This window comes from Leiobunum rupestre, chromosome 7 (genome assembly GCF_980474605.1).
Source record: "Leiobunum rupestre chromosome 7, qqLeiRupe1.1.hap1, whole genome shotgun sequence".
Classification (NCBI taxonomy): domain Eukaryota; kingdom Metazoa; phylum Arthropoda; class Arachnida; order Opiliones; family Sclerosomatidae; genus Leiobunum; species Leiobunum rupestre.
This window is the reverse complement of record NC_143390.1, coordinates 15,062,954-15,082,055: the sequence shown is the minus strand read 5'-3', so window position 1 is coordinate 15,082,055 and position 19,102 is coordinate 15,062,954. Positions and strand designations below refer to the sequence as shown.

General features: G+C 34.3%; 1 protein-coding gene across 2 annotated transcripts in view; it reads left to right on the top strand.

The window, feature by feature from the left end:
- gek (serine/threonine-protein kinase gek) overlaps positions 1 to 19,102 on the top strand; it is a 60,894-nt gene that overhangs the window by 494 nt on the left and 41,298 nt on the right. For both annotated transcript variants that reach the window (XM_090154389.1, XM_090154388.1), the window contains exon 2: positions 350 to 769. In XM_090154389.1, the coding sequence (XP_090010515.1) occupies positions 583 to 769 (187 nt within the window). In that variant the 5' untranslated portion in view covers positions 350 to 582. The remainder of the gene's footprint in view (positions 1 to 349; positions 770 to 19,102) is intronic.

The following is a 19,102-nucleotide window of genomic DNA, read 5'->3' as shown; positions in this document are numbered from 1 at the left end:
AGTGATAATTTTACATTTCAACATAATTTTACGGGCTAGGCCCCTCGAAGTTGAATCACGCCATGTATGAGGCATGATATTTATTAAGAGGTTTAGCCCACTCTTTAAAGCGCGTTTGATTTCGGTTTTTTACTAAGATTTTTCATATTTTATACGGGGAACGTAAATTCTCATTTATTGAAAATTAACGGGGAAAGTAGGCCTACAACCCTTCAGGCGTTCGCAAATTTCAGGGAATCCCTGACTGACGCGGCTTTAGTAATCTTTCCCCTTGACTTTGATTCTTTAACGAAGGTTTTTCGTGGGTATTTCTTTAAATCTAAAGTGTTTTTCTTTTCATTACCTTCAGGTCGCCCGCGGTGTTGGAATTTTAAAAGTGTGCTTATACGCGAGTTTATGCTTTTCTTCGGTTAACTTCGGGAATTATGTGCCTACGTCGCTCGCCTAACGGATTAACCATCGGCCTAATAACACCCAAAGTGGAATTTATTTTTAACCTCGAAAGTGGCTTTATCGCGGAAATTTTACAAACAAAGACTTCAGTTTGCGCCCGCCGTCACCGGTGATATCAAATCGCCCACCATGGCCAGCCGATCGCCCGAAGAGCGCCTCCGGGAGCTGGAACAGATTTTCGCCGGAGGACCCATCGTGGCCCAAGGGCGAAGTTTCAGCGTCGAAACCCTTTTGGATATTATGCTGGTGCTTTTCGACGAGTGTTCGAATTCTTCGCTCAGACGGGAGAAAACGGTCTCCAGTTTTGTGGAATATGGTAAGTGGCCTTCCTCGCTTTATCGTATTTCCCTCATTCTACAATAATAGTTGGCCCCTCGCTACGTATCTGAGTCAACGGGAAATAAGGTAGCGCGCCCAGCCAGACTATCAGCTCTCCGTCAAAAACAAAACGACAGTACTAAAAACTACCCAGGGTAAAAATCCAGTCGTGCCAGTTCGAGGAGGCACCCATTTAGGGAAACTTTCTATATATACGTGGAACTCAGTCACCGCGTTCTGAGGGACAGTGTGCTATTTTACTTGCTTTTAAACGCCTCCTTTTTCTTACGATATTTTAATCCCCAAAATTTTACTTTGTTACCTACTAATATATATATATATATATACTTTTGATGTGACTGGAAGTTTAGCTTATTTGCTTCTTTTAAAACTAGATTTTTCTAACACATGCGCTTCTGGTACGTCTAGAAGTGTATGATACATGTTGTTCTGGTATGACTAGAAGATTATTATATATACACTTCTAGTGTGACGTACTTTTATTCTGGTAGTAGAACCCAGTGTTCCTAAAAGCCACCTTTTTAGAGAAAAGTCCAGGTCAGTGGCAAAAAGTGGCTAATAAAGAAAAATTGCATTTCAAAGCTCAGAAAAGTAATTGGAATTAAGTTTTTAAGAAGTTTATTGTTACAATGTTAGAATTAATTAATCCAAAAAAAATATCGACTATTCTAGTGTTAGTCTAATCAGAATCTGACCATTCCTACGCATATAGTCAAAATTTGAAATTTCGGTGTTAAAATACTAAATTCCACTAAATTCACTTTTGTCCAGGCCGGAATTTTCCACACTATTGTCCACCTCGAATGTTCCACTTCGAAACACTGGTAGAACCATAGTGGCAAAGGCAGGCCTTCTATTCAATTTGTTCCGACGTTGGGAATAGTTTCGGCCCACCTGGCTGACGTGGTCATCCCCCCCCCCCCCCCCCCGGATATCTTAATTTGGCAAACAGCCACTCGTTCTCGATTGCTCATTTTTGATTTTTAATTAATTTGCATAAAAAGTATTTTGCCATGACTCATATTTCTCCGTACAAAATACACCGTTTTATTACGGTCTAATATAATAATACAACAGGGTTGCCACACCTCATGGAAAACTCAGGGAATTTAAAAATGGGCCTAAAACATCAAGGAATTTTAAGAATTTGTAAAAAGTCGGGGAATTCAATTTTATCTTGACACTTTTTGAAGGTAATTTTACTATAGTTATCGAACAAATTATGTGATTATTTTTTAATTTCTTTAAAGTTTTGCAAAATTTTTCAACGTTGCGATAATTATTTTGTACTGAAATGTAGGTGGATTGTAATTTATAAACTTCTGATAAAAGTAAAATATAACACTAATTTTGGTTTTAAAAAGTCGGGGCAAATCTCTGAAAATGGTCCGGGAATAGTCAGGGAATTTAAATCTGAAAATATTGTGGCAACCCTGTAAAATGGTATTCGTATCATTCTATAGTTTTACCTCTTAAAAATATTAACTATTACTACGTGATAACTAACGACCGTCAGTCCCGCCTTGAAACGGCCGCCATGTGACATTAATTTGACGTCACAGATCACGAGGCAAAACTCCACGTGATCCCGCAAAATACTGCGTGTGACCGCCATTGGCGACTTAATGTCATGGCGGACCCCATACGCGTTACCATGGCAACGAATGCGAGCCACACCCACGAGCAAGCTACGAATTAAATATATCCAATATTGTTCTGATAAATGTAATAAGCGGCTTTGCAAAACTTGTCGGCTTGAAAATGACCTTTCGTTCCGGGTCATTTTCAAGCTGTTTTTTTACCGGTTTATCGTTTATTACAACCCAAGACCACGGGATATCTTGTGAGAAAAGGTGAACGCACCCCTCTCTCTCGCGCGCGCGGGGCCCAGCCAATATTCCACCCACTATTTTTTCTTTTAAAACACTAGCTTCAATATTTAAGATTCGCTTGGATATGACCGTGTATCAGTGTCGAAACAAATTTTAACGTGTATTTAAAAGTCTGTTAATTTATGGTACTCAGAATGCGATATCCAAATAAACCTTTTAATTTTAAATTTAATTTTTTTTTATAAAATTTATATTTTCTTGTCTTGAATCTAATATAATATATTTTAAATCTTAATATGTAAAGGTTTAGTTTTATCCCATTTATTAGCATTATCATAATCAACATAATTTGTTAATTATGGTATTATAATTGTATTAAAATATATAGTATTAAAACGGTATAAATTGATAATTTTAGTCGTATAAATACAGTGTTGGCTGATTTAAATCAAGTGATTTTTTCAAAAAAAATCATTGATTTAAATCACACAATGGTGGAATAAAAAATGTCCAAAAATAGATTCTTAAAAAATTAAAATACATAGAGAATCTGCACTTTTATCTATCATTATCTTTTTATTTTTAATTAACGTAGAAAATCTGAGTAAACTAAAATATTAAGTAGTAATTAAATTTAATTTAATTCAAGATTAGCTAACTGATAAAATTAAAATATCCGTAAATTATTCAACAAAAGAGCCATTAATTGTAAAAAAAAATCAGTAAAATCATAAACATTTTATTCAATTAAAAAAAACGATTGATTTGATTTTTATTAAAAATATCAAAAGAGTGCCAACCCATAATTTTGGGAATTTAATTCTTCAATACTTATAATATTTTTAAAGGGTTACTGTCTAGGAGTCCTGTAAAGCTAAAATACACTTCAATAAAGTTATTTGCGTGCCGCGTTTAAGTAACGACTAGGCGAGGGGTCGCACATTTACCAAAATCCCGTACACTTGGTCTAGAATCGCAAAATCTTTAAACACTCTCTACGGTAAATTAACATTGAAATCCCAAAATAACTTCAAAAAGTAATGATAAAATCGCCAAAATCTCTACGAAATCCCGAAATCGCGTACAAAATAATGGCCCGACCCCTCGCGACTAGGTCATTTAAATAAAAGGGTTCATCAATTTTAAATATATCAGGTGACTTTTCATTAAAATAGGCTGTATTTAGTTGGAGGGTATTTAAGTGGACTTTTCTGTCGAATCTCGGTATCGATTGGGAGGAGGAAACTTCGAGACCGAAGTTTATTTTTTAAATTCGGTTAATGGTTCTCTGTTGTTCCGCCAGCTATTGTATACTCTCTTCTCTCTCACGGCCGACTCCAGAAATCAATCATTCTTTCTTTATATAGAGTAACGTTCTTTCCTCGTCGCCTTGAAGAAATGACCCCTTTCGTATTTATCCGTCTAATAACTGGCGTATTAATATTTCCATCGTTTCATCGCCATTAATCGTTATTCATCAGCTTATACCGTCTTTTTGGTCACATTCTTAGATTTATTTACTCGGCACGCGCAAATAGGCGTTGCGCCATCTAGTTTCTATAAGTTGAACAAGTGGCTCTTTCCGATTAGTCATTAACGTGACTTGTTTCCCCCCTCCCCCTCGGTTCACTAAGGTTTCATATAGCTTTAAGCATAACGGAATTTCAAATAGGTTAGGACATTTAGTAAAAATTGTCACTGAACTGAATTTTGGCAGCTATCGCGCAATCGAAGTTTATTTGTTGCACAGAGCCCCCTGGTGTCTAAAAATGCCTAAGACGAAATCTACTACTACCAAGGACGATATTGTTACTACTAGTTTCGATTGTAAGTTCAAGACGGAGTGGGGCGAGAGTGTCAGTGTCGAAAAAAGGTTCGGTTTTAAAATTAGTAACAAAAAAATGTGTTCTTACGTTAATTACGCTATAAGTTAGTTAGCCTTTTCAGTTGACCTAGAGCCACGTAGCGGCCAAAGCGATAATCTCACTTTCCGGCTTAATTTTAGTTTGCTAAGCAGACTTATTTCCATTTTAAGCAGACGATTTATCATACAAAAAATATTAAGTTTCTGTTTAGCAGACGAAAATTCATCAATTAAGTGAGCTTCTCGCGTTGGCCACTAGGTGTAAACTAGAAAGCTAATTTAATTTAATAGGCGAAACTATAAAGTCCAGGGGGTCTGAAAAGATGGTAATCACGTGACTTTGTGGAGAACTGCAGCGCCATCTATCCTAAGAAATACGAACTATTATTCATTTTATTTTGCTAATGGTGGTTTAAATTTTGATCGATTCGTCTAAATTATATATTTTTTTTTATTATTTAAAACATTTTTGTAATAGAAAAGTGTAAGTTAATTAGCTGTCTGCAGTATCTGGAAGGAATCTATTTTTTCTTTAACGTCGAACTGCCAACTATTTACACGAGTTACCGAATCGAAGTTGGCTGTGAAAAGGTAGTCACGTGATTTTGTTTTCCCATTTTAACAAGTTGGTTAAAACCAAATTTACTTTATAGTATCGCCTATTGATAATTGAATAAGACCAAATCCGTTTAACAACTATCCGAGACCATAGAATCTGTCCCTGTTTTTACTCGGAGCTATTATAAGGACCCCCCCCCCCCTGTGAAACTGTCTTTCCTTTTCCGTTTGGAAAGTCGTAGCCACCCCCGCGCAGACTCTCGAAGGTCTTTAACATTTTACCTTAATAAGAGTAACTCAAGCAAGAAGAGCGCGTACGTTTATTAATAAAAATCTTTCCCCAGTCTTTTTTCCCCGTTTCACGGCGCTCTCAATAAACTGGATTTTTATTTTTGTCTTTATATCGTTTCTTCCCTTCGAAGTTACTTTTGATTATTTTATTGCCCCTTCCCCCTTATCTCTAAAACGCAAGACGACGATCCCGTTTTTATACACAATCCTAAGGGGATTTGTGTGTACTGGTCCCACGTACAGTGTAGCCGATGCCGCCGCTGCCGTATTCCACATAACCAGTGTTCCAAAAAACCACCTTTTTGGAGAATAGTCCGGGCCAGTGGCAAATAATGGCAAGTTGGTAAAAATTATCAAATAGTGCCTAATAAAGAAAAATTGAATTTCAAAGCTTAAAGTAATTGCAATTAACTTTTTAAGAAGTTTATTGTAAAAATGTTATAATTAATTATTTAAAAAATAAGACTATTCTAATGTTAATCAGAATCTGACCATTCCTGTGCAAATATATTTGCCTTAAGTAGCCCAAATTTCAGTGTTAAAATATTTTTTTTATTATTGTATAATTTTCTGTGGTAACAATATTTATTGGCCACTAAATTCACTTTTGTCCAAGCCGGAATTTTCCACTATTTTTTATGCTATTGTCCACCTGGCATTTTCCACCTCGGAACACTGAACATAACTCTTCAACAATTAGGTCTAGAAAGGCCAAAGCTTTTATCAATTAATATAAAATTGAAATTAAGAATTAAATTAATATAAAATTGAAATTACGAATTAAATTAATATAAAGTTGAAATTAAGAATTAAATTAATATAAAGTTGAAATTAAGAATTAAATTAATATAAAATTGAAATTAAGAATTAAATTAATATTAAGTTGAAATTAAGAATTAAATTAATATAAAATTGAAATTACGAATTAAATTAATATAAAATTGAAATTAAGAATTAAATTAATATAAAATTGAAATTATGAATTAAATTAATATAAAATTGAAATTACGAATTAAATTAATATAAAATTGAAATTACGAATTAAATTAATATAAAATTGAAATTACGAATTAAATTAATATAAAATTAATTAATTCATTAAATTTTGCTTATTAAAACATCTTATTAAATATATATAATTCAATTTTAAAGAGCTAGGCAACTTCGTTGGCCAACTCACTTGATTTTTGATAGTAGGAAACGCAAGGGGGTTGAAATATGCGTTAGTTTTCTTCCCCTTTTAATTATTACCAAAGTATTTAACTGAAATAAAAAAATTAAATTAGGTAATATTAAAATATTATTACTGGGCATTACTCGCCCAATGTTCGGTTTCACGATAGCTTTTCTTTCTTTGTAGGGGTTTTAGCCAATGTAGATGGCTACTTAAGCGCCGGACTCTATTTTGCCTTTTGGCAACTTGTTTTTTATTTAATGGCGTGCTATTATTTATTTTCTAATATTTTATTCTGATACGAATATAGGTAAATGTTCCTTTCAACTTTCTTGCAAAGGATTTAAAAAATATATAAAAAATAATGCCCATTTGAATTGCTTTAAGGATGAAACTGGTGAATCAGATTAGATAATGAAAACCAGCCCCTCGACTATCTCCGTAAGTTCAAAGAACCTACCTTAAAAGCAAAAACAGCTGTAAACATAAAACTGATAATTGTAAGTGGTATTATTTATCTTGCACACTATGCTAAATTGTTGTTTCTAGACACCACCAACAAATTTTTATCTCTAGCGCGATTTCTATAAAACTGGCTTATTTTTATAAAATATTTCAATTTCAAATAATTTCGAAAAAATACAGTCGGATGTTTTATTATTTTATAGTATTTGAATAATATTTTTAAAATTTATCCGATCAAGAATTATACTTAAATAAAATCTTTGCCGATTTTGAAAATTCATTAAATTTTGCTTATTAAAACATCTTATTAAATATATATAATTCAATTTTAAAGAGCTAGGCAACTTCGTTGGCCAACTCACTTGATTTTTGATAGTAGGAAACGCAAGGGGGTTGAAATATGCGTTAGTTTTCTTCCCCTTTTAATTATTACCAAAGTTGCGTAACCCTTTCACTTTCTATTTTTGCTGATCGAAGTAACATATTTCAAATTATCGTTCATTTCTCTAAAAAAAGGAGTTCATTAAATAATTTTAAATTTAAGAAATTGAATAGAAACTTTTAAAGAAACCTAATTTATATGCCAAATAATGTTATTAATTTGAACATAAGTGTATGATGCCTAATTAACAAAAAGTCCAGGGTTGGCTGATTTAAATCAACTTGATTTAAATCAATTTTCATAAAGTATTTTTGAAAAAGAAAAAACCTCGCCAATTGCTATAATTTAGGTTTAAATATAATCTTTCTCGTACTTCCCCCCAAATGTGGCATTGGATTCTACCTGTGGCTGGGGATTCCGCCGAATTTATTTTGTTAAGTACCAAAATAGGTTTTAAAAAATAAAAACTTCTATATGATTATTAGCTTAATTTTTAATAAATTCATTATACATATTAGTCTTTAAAAATTAAAAATATATTTGTTTTAGGTAAAATTATGATACTAAATTATATAAAACTTTGAAATTTTAATTAAAATCAAATAAAAAAATCAAAAAAAAATCAGATTTATATAAAAAAATAAATTAATTGATTTTTTTTTAAATCAAAAAATTGCCAACCCTAAAAATGTCCAATCCTGTTTAATCCTTTTAAAAATAGCCAAATCAGGCGCCAACCTACCCTGTTAGTAGGTAACACCCGGCAGTTACTAACTAAGCGTAAATATTTTGACTTGTTGTTGGGGAAGATAGATACCCGAACACTGGCTTATCAAGTTATCTTTAAAGGCACTCTAAAAAATGACTAATAATTTAATCGATTCGATTAAGTCCTACAAACGCTAGGGGGGAAGGGGGGGATAATGGAAAATGTTTCGAGTGGTTTACGACGACGGGGGGGGGGGGGGGCAATTAGGTGGTTTTTGAGGAAGTAGTGATATCAGCGTCGGTCCATTTTGATAACGTCAGGTTCTTTTCCATCAGCCCACACTTGCCATCTACCTTCGGGCTAAAAAACATTCACGGTTAATAGATAATAAAAACAGTGTGCGTGGTACTGCGCCTCGCTAAAAAGATTTCTGCTATTTATCTTAGAATAACATCACCTTTTAAATTACCTACTTTTAATTTCTGATTAATAGTTTCAAGCCTGCTGGTAGGGCCATTATATTGACATGCAGGGTGTTTCTTTTCAGCGCGACCATAAGTGTATTATTATATTTATATAATTACATAAGTGTGTCAGTTTTGTATCTTTCGGGTTTTAAATATTTACAGAGAGCCATTTCCAGGGCCCCCCGAGGTCCTATAACTCCTAAAAAATCCTATATTTTCAAAAATGTCCTATCTCATCCTATATTTTTAGCAAAATCGCCAAAAAGTCCTATTATAACCTATAATTTTGATATTTTGCCCATTTCAAATCCCGCCACTCAGTTAAATTGCTAGATTTAGCGAAAGGATAAATTGCTATACAAAGTCATTCTAGTCTATACTTTTGTTATTGTTAACATGGTTAGCTAATCGTATATTTTTTGTGATAAAATGGTTCTATTCTTAAGATAAAATCAAAGATTTATTTATTAAACTTATTATTTACCATGGTGAATATTAGTAGAAATTATGTTTAATTCAGAGAAAACGGCATGGTATTAGAAGATAAAACTTATTTTATACAAGACGTTTCGAGCCGAGGCTCTTCTTCAGTCGTTCGTTAGTTTTAATTTGATTTAAAATTTTACCACGCGCCATATTCAAGTTCTAATATCACGCGAGCAGAAGGTCAGCGTGTTAAAAAATAAACAAAAGTTTTACTGATTTTAACAATTTACGTGTGTAATAGAATCAATGTAACCGATAAATCCAAAGTATATGTAAGTCAGTGTGAATTATTAAAATATAAATATAAAATAAAATAAAATTTTAAATCACAATATTACCCCAATTAGTTACTTCTTGACATCCTTTATCTAAATTTAAATTACCTAGTTTACGAATATACAATCCTTCATAGAATTTTCTTTTGTACCAATTGGTTTCCCGTTTTAAAATTTTGTAATCATCCCATTTAATAGAGTGGTTTAACGTAGACCAAATATGTTTTGAAATTCCGTTATTCATATCGCCCTTAGCCACGCAGGATTTATGTTCACGTATCCTGTCTAAAATGGAACGTTTTGTTTCACCAATATACGTTTTTCCACATGAGCAAGGGATTTCATAAATAACGCCTCGAATGGCGGAATCTTCTATTTTAGGTTTTAAATGAGAAATTTGATTTTTTAGTATATTAGTGGTTTTTGATACTAAGTTTATTTTATAATTTTTCAAAATACGTTTAAGTTTCTCTGTGGTTTTAGGTATATAGGGTAAAACTAAAACCTCCTCTTTAGGTTTACTTTTCATATCAGAAGGCATGCTGATTAAGTTTCTGTCAAATATGGTTTCTATAAGTGTTTTTGGATAATCTGATTCAATTAACTGATTTTTAATTTTTAATTTATCCGCAATTGCACACTGACTTGGGCCTATGGTGATGCTGCGGGTATTGGCCTAGCTAGTTATTACTATTATTACCTTTTGCCCTTCACGATGATGAAAATAACTCTCATTGTAACCTATTCACTAAGCTTTCTACTCCTCTAAAGCAAAAGTAAATATTCCAGTTTGCAGCCGCTTTATTGATGTGGCAGGCGGATTATTTAATTTAACAGTAAAAGGTGTACATTTATAAGTCCCACTACAGCCGAAAAGTATTTAAAAAGAGTCGGGGAATTTAATTTTATCTAGAAAAGGTAATTTATCTATAGTTCTGTAATAAATTCAGACTTCCCTAAAAGTTATGGTTATTTGTGAACGTTGCAATCAGATTTTTGTTAAAACGTAACCTTCGTACTAAAATATAAGTTGAAATAAATTTATTAATATTCGAGAAGTTAAAAATGGTCTAATTCTGGCCTGGAAAGGGTCAGGGAAAATATCTGAAAATAGTGTGGCAACCCTGTTAGAATTAACTTCCATTTTCAGGGTTGGCAATTTTTTGATTTTTTAAAAAATCAAATAAATCGATTTTATTTAAATCGGATTTTTATTGATTTTTTGATTTATTTGATTTTAATTAGATTTTCAAAGATTTATATAATTTAGTATCATAACATGTTTTAATTTTTAAAGACTAATATGTATAATGAATTTATTAAATTTAAGCTAATAATCATATAGAAGTTTATTTTTTAAAACCTATTTTGGTACTTTACAAAATAAATTTGGCGTAATCCTCAGCCACAGGTAGAATCCAATGCAACATTAGGGGGAAAGTACAAGAAAGATTATATTTAAACCTAAATTATAGCAAATGGCGAGGTTTTTTATTTGAAAAATCATTGATTTAAATCGTGATTAAAATTAAGTTGATTTAAACCAGCCAACCCTGTGACCATTTTGGAAATCATTTTACCCCGGCTTTGTTACTCCAACCGAAATCCTGAATTTGTCAAAAATTATCCACCAATGTGAGCGGTAAAAGACTAAAAGTGTAGAAATATTTTCGAGGATAACACTGACAATGTGAGTGTAATTTAAATTATCTGACAAATTTGTGTAAGCGTTTCGTTGCATTGGGCAACCCAATTTGAGTTGGATTTATATCAATTCAGACCAATTATGCTCGATTCTTTCCAATTTTCACCGATTGCGCAGATATCTATCAATAGTCTTGTCTTAACGGCAATAGTTAGTGTACTGAGCTGTTGGCTCGCGTGGCATGCAGGTCTTGCCACCACCCTCCTACGTATTGTAACCCGGCCACCTGATTTAAAGGCTTTAAAAGTCGCTCGATGACTTAGGCCTAAGGTGGTGCCTTGGGTATTAGCCTAGCTGATGATGATGATGATTGTAACCACATATTTGCTATTTCGTTGTTTTGGTGATAGATAAACGACATGAATTTATTTTTAAGTGTACAGTGCGCAATTTGTGATTTCCCCGTGGCAACAAAGCGTGTAAACGTATCCGAAACACCCTGTGTACGGAAGGATGATTTCTTTGTTCATCTAAAAGTTGGCTAGATAAGTAGCGAGTCATTTTCGAAATTGGCCTCCGACGGGGGCCGCCGCTCGTTCCATTCGCCGTTTCCGCTCAGAAACTTAAACAACGACGAAAATTATTCTGGAAAAAAATGATTATTTCTGTAGAAGTCTAAAGATACGATCTCGTGGTCCACGAAAGAAAAAGGCTGATCGTAACAACGTAGACGGGAAACACTCACCCAGGCACCCCCCCCCCCCCTTTCAAAGCTATTGTTAAATTCCATTGTTTTCATCCCGGGAAAGAGTTTCTAATAACACGTGCTTTCGTTTTTCAAACTGTCGGTTTTGTTAGTCACTAGCAAATCGTCTAGAATTTATGAAAGTGAAACGGCCAACGTAGCAACCACTTGAAAACGTGTCCAATGTTGTATCTTTCGTGGGACCTTTTCCGAACTCAATACAAGCGGGACAAAATGTTTTATCAGTATAATACAATTTAAGTGTCATTTTGGTGAAGTGTTGTTCAAAGTATGACCCAACGCCTCGTACGCTCTACAGATTTTCCGATGTAGTGCTGTCCAAATTGTTGTGGTCGTGGTGTGTTCGGGATTCGTACGCGACCCGGCCATCTGAATTAATGGCTTTATAAGTCGCTTGATAACTTAGGCCTAAGGTGGTGCCTTGGGTAGAGATCGGCGGAACAAATAAATTAAACGGCAAAATTTCTATTAATCATAAAAACTTTGGTTAACTGTTAATTTTTGAACATTTTATACGAATAAACAACGATTTAAAATGCAAAAATAATCAGTTTTTTCTGATATTGTCGGTTATGAATAAAAATAAATAATTGGATAATTTCTTAATCAAACGCCGATCTCTAGCCTTGGGTATTAGCCTAGCTGATTATGATTATTATCGATTACTATAAAAGTCGGATAATTTTAAAATAGCCCCAAAACGCCAACTGGGGAATATGAAAATAACCCCAAAAAATCAGGCAAATAAAATTTTTAAAGATGTATTAAAATACGTATTTTTTTATTCCACAAAATTGGTCAGGGAATAAATGGAAAAGTCGGAGAAATTCATTTCGGAAATTTTGTACGAACCCTAAGTGTTCCTCTTTTCAGAAATAAATATTTTTCTAGAAAATTGTTACCAGGGAAATCTGATAATTTTTCGTATACGTTCGCGTTTGCTAAAACTATCTTGTATATGGATTTAACGTTAGCAAAAATGAATGAAGTAGCTAAGAATATTTGCGAATTACTTAAGCCTCTGGTACCGCCCTCGCATACTTCATTGCGGAAGTTCGTCTGCTTTTTGAACAGAAAACTGCGTCAAATTACCTCTGCAGTTATTAAATCTTAGTTACATCTAGGAGCAACAAACACAAGGAGAACGCAGCTAGCCTTTAAACACGCTAACGCAATGTTGTGTACAAATTTCATTGGACGAGCCTTTACGCTGAACGTTTTACGGGCGAGGGGGAAGACAATTTCCGGATTTTCCCATTCCGACGGCAGCAGGCGCTAAAGCTTCTAACCAATGAAAACTGTACATCAGACAATGCACGACTTTTGACGGGTTGTGTTCTCCTTGTGTGGGGTGCTGTGTTGCTTGCTTCTAGGTTACATCGCGGACCAGCTACCACAAGAGGGACACGTATCGCTGGTCGTAATTTACTTTTTTTTTATGTCTCAAATGTGATGCGACTTTTTTAAGAGCGCGCCATCTCACGGCAAATAGAGACAGTTTTGAAGGTACAAAAACGAACACGCTGGTTCGCGCACGACTTTTTTTATTTTAATTTCGTAAAATAAAGAATTTTCACGCACTATTTTCTGTAAAAATAAATCAAATATTTTTTGCGTGTCTGGTACGGTAATTTGAGTTTCAGTGCAACGCTGGCGGAGACTTACTTTCGGGAATCATACAAACGGAGGCTGTGGTCGTGGCTTCATATTCTCAGCAACCCGAATGCATTCTTAGTACCGCTTAATTGTACAAATCTTTGGAAAAGGTCGGTTTATCTTTTCACCAAACCTTCTCTCCATTTGACGCCTCATTAGGCCAAGTTTGCATTTCGGTGGAGAGTCGCGCGGAGCCTCGATTAAACCTAATTGATAGTTTGAATGACTCGCCTCGTTTTGGGCGTGGATGTGTTTGTTCTCTCCCTTCGCTTCCTATTTTGATTCGGCTGCGCTGGGCTGGGCCCTTATGGATAATTCATGGCTGTACTATATTTATTATAAGACAAAGGGGCCCCCTCGAAAAAATCGTGCTTTCCTCGCTAATTACGCATTGTTGTTTGACATTCGAAATTATTTTTTCACGCACCGCGCGATTAGAAAAAGGGAGCTCCAGTTGTTTATCCAAGGATCCTATATAGGATCCTTGGTTTATCGACGACTCTCCGATTATGTTTCATTTCGTATTTCATCCACCCTGTAAATTACTTTTCACCATTAGAAAGAGCGTAAAAAAATGATTACCGGGTGTTGGTGATAAATCTGGCGCAAATTTGGGATCGTGGCGATAATGTCAAACGCACCTGAGCTCTCTAAAGCGCTTCGTTTCGGAGACACGAGGCGCAAATTATTCGTTCACTCCACCTCGAAAAAGAGCACGGTTTTCGTTAGTTTTCAAATTATTGTCACGCCCATTTCGATGTCAAATATTTTGCTCCTGATAAAAATAAAGTAGGAGAAATTGTTTTAATCAGTTGAGCGAAATAAGTTGAATTTAGACCAAATAACATTTTTGGGTTATACATCATCCAGGCAGCCCAGCGCTGAGCGCTCCTATAATTCCTATATAATCCTATATATTTAAACCTCCCTTATAGTATCCTTTAAATGTCATACAAAGTCCTATAACTTAGAATAAGTATATACTTTACAATTACCACCGCCGCGCCGACTGAAACTAAAAGTTAGTCTTAGCTAGTGGCGCAGCCTGAATTGGTTTTCTGGGGGGGGGGGGGCAATGAGTCCCAAAACATTGTTAGGTAGAGGAGCGCCCCCCCCCCCCTTTTGGAAAAAAAAGTAGAATTTGTAAAAACTCTGAAAATTCAATTATATCTTGACACTTTTTGAAGGTAATTTTACTCTAGTTCTCTGACAAATTCTGTGATTATTATTTAGTTCCTTTAAAGTTTTGCTATTTTTTTTCGTAAAACATAGCCTTATACTGAAATATAAGTAGTTTTATTTTTTTTTTAAATAAAATATAATTTTAAAATTTGTTTAATTTTGGCTTTAAAAAGTCAGGGAAAATCTCTGAAAATGGTCCGGGAATTGTCAGGGAATTTGAAAATATTATGGCAACCGTCTATAATAAATTGTCGCGACCTGTATAATCCTATAAATAAAAAATAAATCCTATTTATCCTATAAGGGATTTAAAATATTGGGTGGGTTCCCTGATCATTTTTGTAAAGTATCTGTACATTCAGAGCACTAAATGCATCGGGTTTTCACATTTGGAATTGTTTTATATCTTTTTACAACAAACTAAAATTATACATGGTTCATACAAACCTGGAAATTAGAATATTGACAAAAGTTGGAATTTGTGCGAGGATTTTGGACGTTTATTCCAATGGGTACAGTAGAGACACAAGCTAAGCTATTAGTGTTATCTTAAAGGGCCCTTTCGTACCTAGTGATTCTCCCAGTCAATTCTATGGTATTTATCGCCATCAAAGTAAAATGCTATTAGCGTACTCTTCGGACAATGATTTTACAATAATAAAACTATTGGTTATTTTGTGGAGGTCACGGGAAAGTGGTCAAATGAAAAATGGAAAACTGGCTCGAATCTAATCCGTGCTAAGAAAATAGAACGGCCGGGGTTTTCGGGTATCATTCCAATAAATCCCTTTACCAGATGTTCCGCATTTTTTTCATCTTGCTCATATTTTTTCTCTCCTTGGGCTAAGCGTTTTCGAGATCCGAGCTTCGTACTACTATAACCATAAGTAACGTAAATAGAATTAGTATGACACTGATAATTTACCATTATTAGACGGTTTCAGCAACTAATGAAAATGACAAACGTAATCCGGTACGTGTCTTATCTGACGTTTCAACGGCGAAGAGACACGTAGACGCTCGCGTTGTCGTCGTTTTAATGAATTGTCTAAACTCTATTTTTCCCAAAAGTCTAGTGGTAGTGAATATCTCGGGCCCTGTTACCAAGTAAGTACCAAAGACTAGTAACAACTCGTAGAGAGTTGCCAGATCTTAGCCAAGTTATGATTCATATTGTCATTAGCGAAAAAGACCATCCTTAAAAAAATGATCGTTTGGAGAATAGAACGTGTGTCATACTTATGTTTATTAGGTTACTTACGCTATAAGTGAGGGGGTTTCTAAGGAAGGCCAATCGCGTTATTTTTATTGCTGGCTTCGATCAATTTCGGCTCAACTAAAATTCCTCGAGTAATTTTTTTGGTGCAGCCCCCCTTTTACCGTGAGATCGAATCTTCCTGATGGAACTTTGCCAAAATAGTCCGTGACCTTCTCTCCTTCGATGTTCAAGCTCGCGATATTTCTAAATATTGTGATACACTTCGAACGTAGGCGTCAAAGGCGGATTCTTTAAATACGTCAATCTTGTATCTTTAAATATTCCCCAACTTAAATTATATATTTTTTTAAATTAAATTTTCGTAAATATATATTTTTTTTATTTTCAATTAAATTTTCGTATTATAAATTTTTTTATTTTTCAATTAAATTTTCGTATTATAAATTTTTTTATTTTTCAATTAAATTTTCGTATTATAAACTTTTTTATTTTCAAATAAATTTTCGTATTATAATTTTTTTATTTTTATTTCAATTAAATTTTCGTATTATTTTTATTTCAATTAAATTTTCGTATTATAATTTTTATTTATTTCAATAAAATTCTCGTATTATACATTTTTTATTTTCAATTAAATTTTCGTATTATAATTTTTTTTATTTTCAATTAAATTTTCGTATTATAAATTTTTTTATTTTCAATTAAATTTTCGTATTATAAATTTTTTTATTTTCAATTAAATTTTCGTATTATAATTTTTTTTTATTTTCAATTAAATTTTCGTATTATAAATTTTTTATTTTCAATTAAATTTTCGTATTATAAATTTTTTTATTTTCAATTAAATTTTCGTATTATAAATTTTTTTATTTTTATTTCAATTAAATTTTCGTATTATAATTTTTTATTTCAATTAAATTATCGGCTTCATTTAAAAGAGATACATTAGTTTAAAAATCTATTTAAATCTCTTGAGATTGCAACACAAATCACGAAAGCCATGGTCGCACTATCGCTTAAAACCAGTTTTCATGGCTAGTTTCTCTCAATTTCATTGGTATTCAATCCGACTTAAACTGGGTTTTAAGGTCTAGTGTGAACGTGGCCAAAGTAGTTTCACAGCCATATCTTAAAAATTTCCAAACAGTTTAACTTAAACCTGTGAAAATTCCACGAAATCGCCTTTAAAAATCTCCCAATTTCTTTAAATGTTATACTTAAAAAATTAACCATCATTATGCTATAGTTTATTTAAAACCACTAGTCTACGGCTGTTTCGACGTTCTAACCGACATCGTTGTCAGGCGGTTATTGAGTCTCGAACGAAAAATCTACAAATAGTTAAAAAAATACATCATAATAATTTTTTCAGCCTAGAAATAAATCTCGCTTTCATCAAGTTGAAGAACGCGAATGCGTTTCTTTCCATTTAATTAACAGCTTCAATTAATTAGCCCAACCTAATTTAGACTTAATAGCGTCGGCTTTAAGCGTTTCAAACTCTTTTCGGCTGTTGTAAAAGACAGAGGTCCTTTTTGTGAGATTTGTGTCGGCGCGAGCGGGAGGGGAGCTGCAGGCCCCTCTCGTTTCCTTCTTCGTGTTTCTTCGCCGAATAATGATGATGGGCTCGCCCGACGCGCAGCCACGTTAAATCTCCGTTTTCTTTTGGGGCTATCTTTAACATTATCACGATCATAATAGAAGGCGCTGGTGACGTCCCTTAATGCCCGTATCCTGTTAGACCCTCTAAACTGGACGATTTCCTTTCCATCTAGAAAACTCTTTTTGCTTCTCACGTTTGATTATCATTGAAAACTAAGATCCGGTCTACTTTCTTACCCCCTCCCCCCTTCCACAATGGATGTTGTTGGCCTTAGTTGGACCCAGATCCGACCCGGTGGATCCTAGGGGTCAATTTAGGAGTCGGTTTTTACAAATATTAATAAAACGGTTTTTTTTTTCGTTCAATATTTAGCTTTACAATTAAACCGTAACTGGGCTGCGTTCAGTAACTCTAAAAAAGCTCAGCGCTGAGCTTAACGGTCAGAGGTTTCTTGACTTCCGTTTTTGACGTAACGTTGCCCTTCCGTTGAGCAACGAAGTCCTGGGTTGTAAGAGCAGGCTTTTCTGTTGTCAACGTGACTTCGCAGCACGGAGTAAGGCTAGCTGCAAACGCCGCAACAGTCTATATTTTACAAAATTAACAACAAGCGTAAAAACCGTTCAACAAGATTCGACGTCACGTTAGCAACGCTTTCAACGAAAATATTTTTTCAGATACTTCGTTGAGAGTTACTGAACGCAATCCTTGTAAGAAACGCGTTAGGAGGTTTGATATAGAGGAAAAATTGTTTGAATCCGTTTTACCGCTTAGCAACAAAAACCCTTTAGCAATCCGATCGGACGAGCCCCCGGGTTTCGTTAGCCGTCGGACGAACCCCCGGGTTTTAGTAATTTCAAGGCCGTCATGGGTAACTGGTCTCTAACATATTATCGAGACTGCTTGTCTATGACGGCGGTATTATTTGGAATCTTTCCTAATTGAATTCCCAAGAAGCGAGTAGAGGCTGGGTGTCAAAATCCTCATCGGGAGATGATTTACAAGCGCGTGTGGTCTCCCTTAGACGCGACATATACTAGTGACGTTTCTGTCGTGTAGATGATGGAACAATGGCTTTTACGAATTGAATCCCCCCACTTCCCGTCTATAAAAGGGAAGTTTGTTTTTGCCGTGTTTATTCCGACATTTCCGCGTTTACCGCGTTTACTCCCTCAACTAGAGAGGAAGAGACGCTGAAATTCCCGTTATTTCGCCTACTTTCCAATCCGTTTCCCCTTTTCACGATGCCGCTTCGATTTGGTTTCTGCAAAACCCGCTCCGTGAAAAACGTTACACAACTTTTTGACCACCCCAACGCTTTTGTTTTAAAGAACGGCCTGTTTGCGTGACCTAGGCTTAGCTCAAAATATTTAAATCTAATACTTTTCCTACGCGTCTTTTTGATTGCTTTAAAATTAATTGATAATATGAATATAAAACAACATTTATTAATGTAAATTGCCATATTTTGTAGTACCTGAGGTATTATTTTAAGAATTAAGAGTTTACCGCGGGAAATCTCAGCTACATTTCGCGGGTAAAAATGTTGGCTCGTGTGAATCATGGAACTAATCAAAGCGTTGATTAGTTCCATGTGTGTATTGTGTTTTCGTCGGATAGATTTTGAAAACTTCACAGCTGTAGTGTTAATAGTAGCCACCATGATAGTTACCGTTTTTTATCAATAGGCAAATTACACGGGTGACGTTGTGAGTTTCGAATTGAAAGCACTCTATATG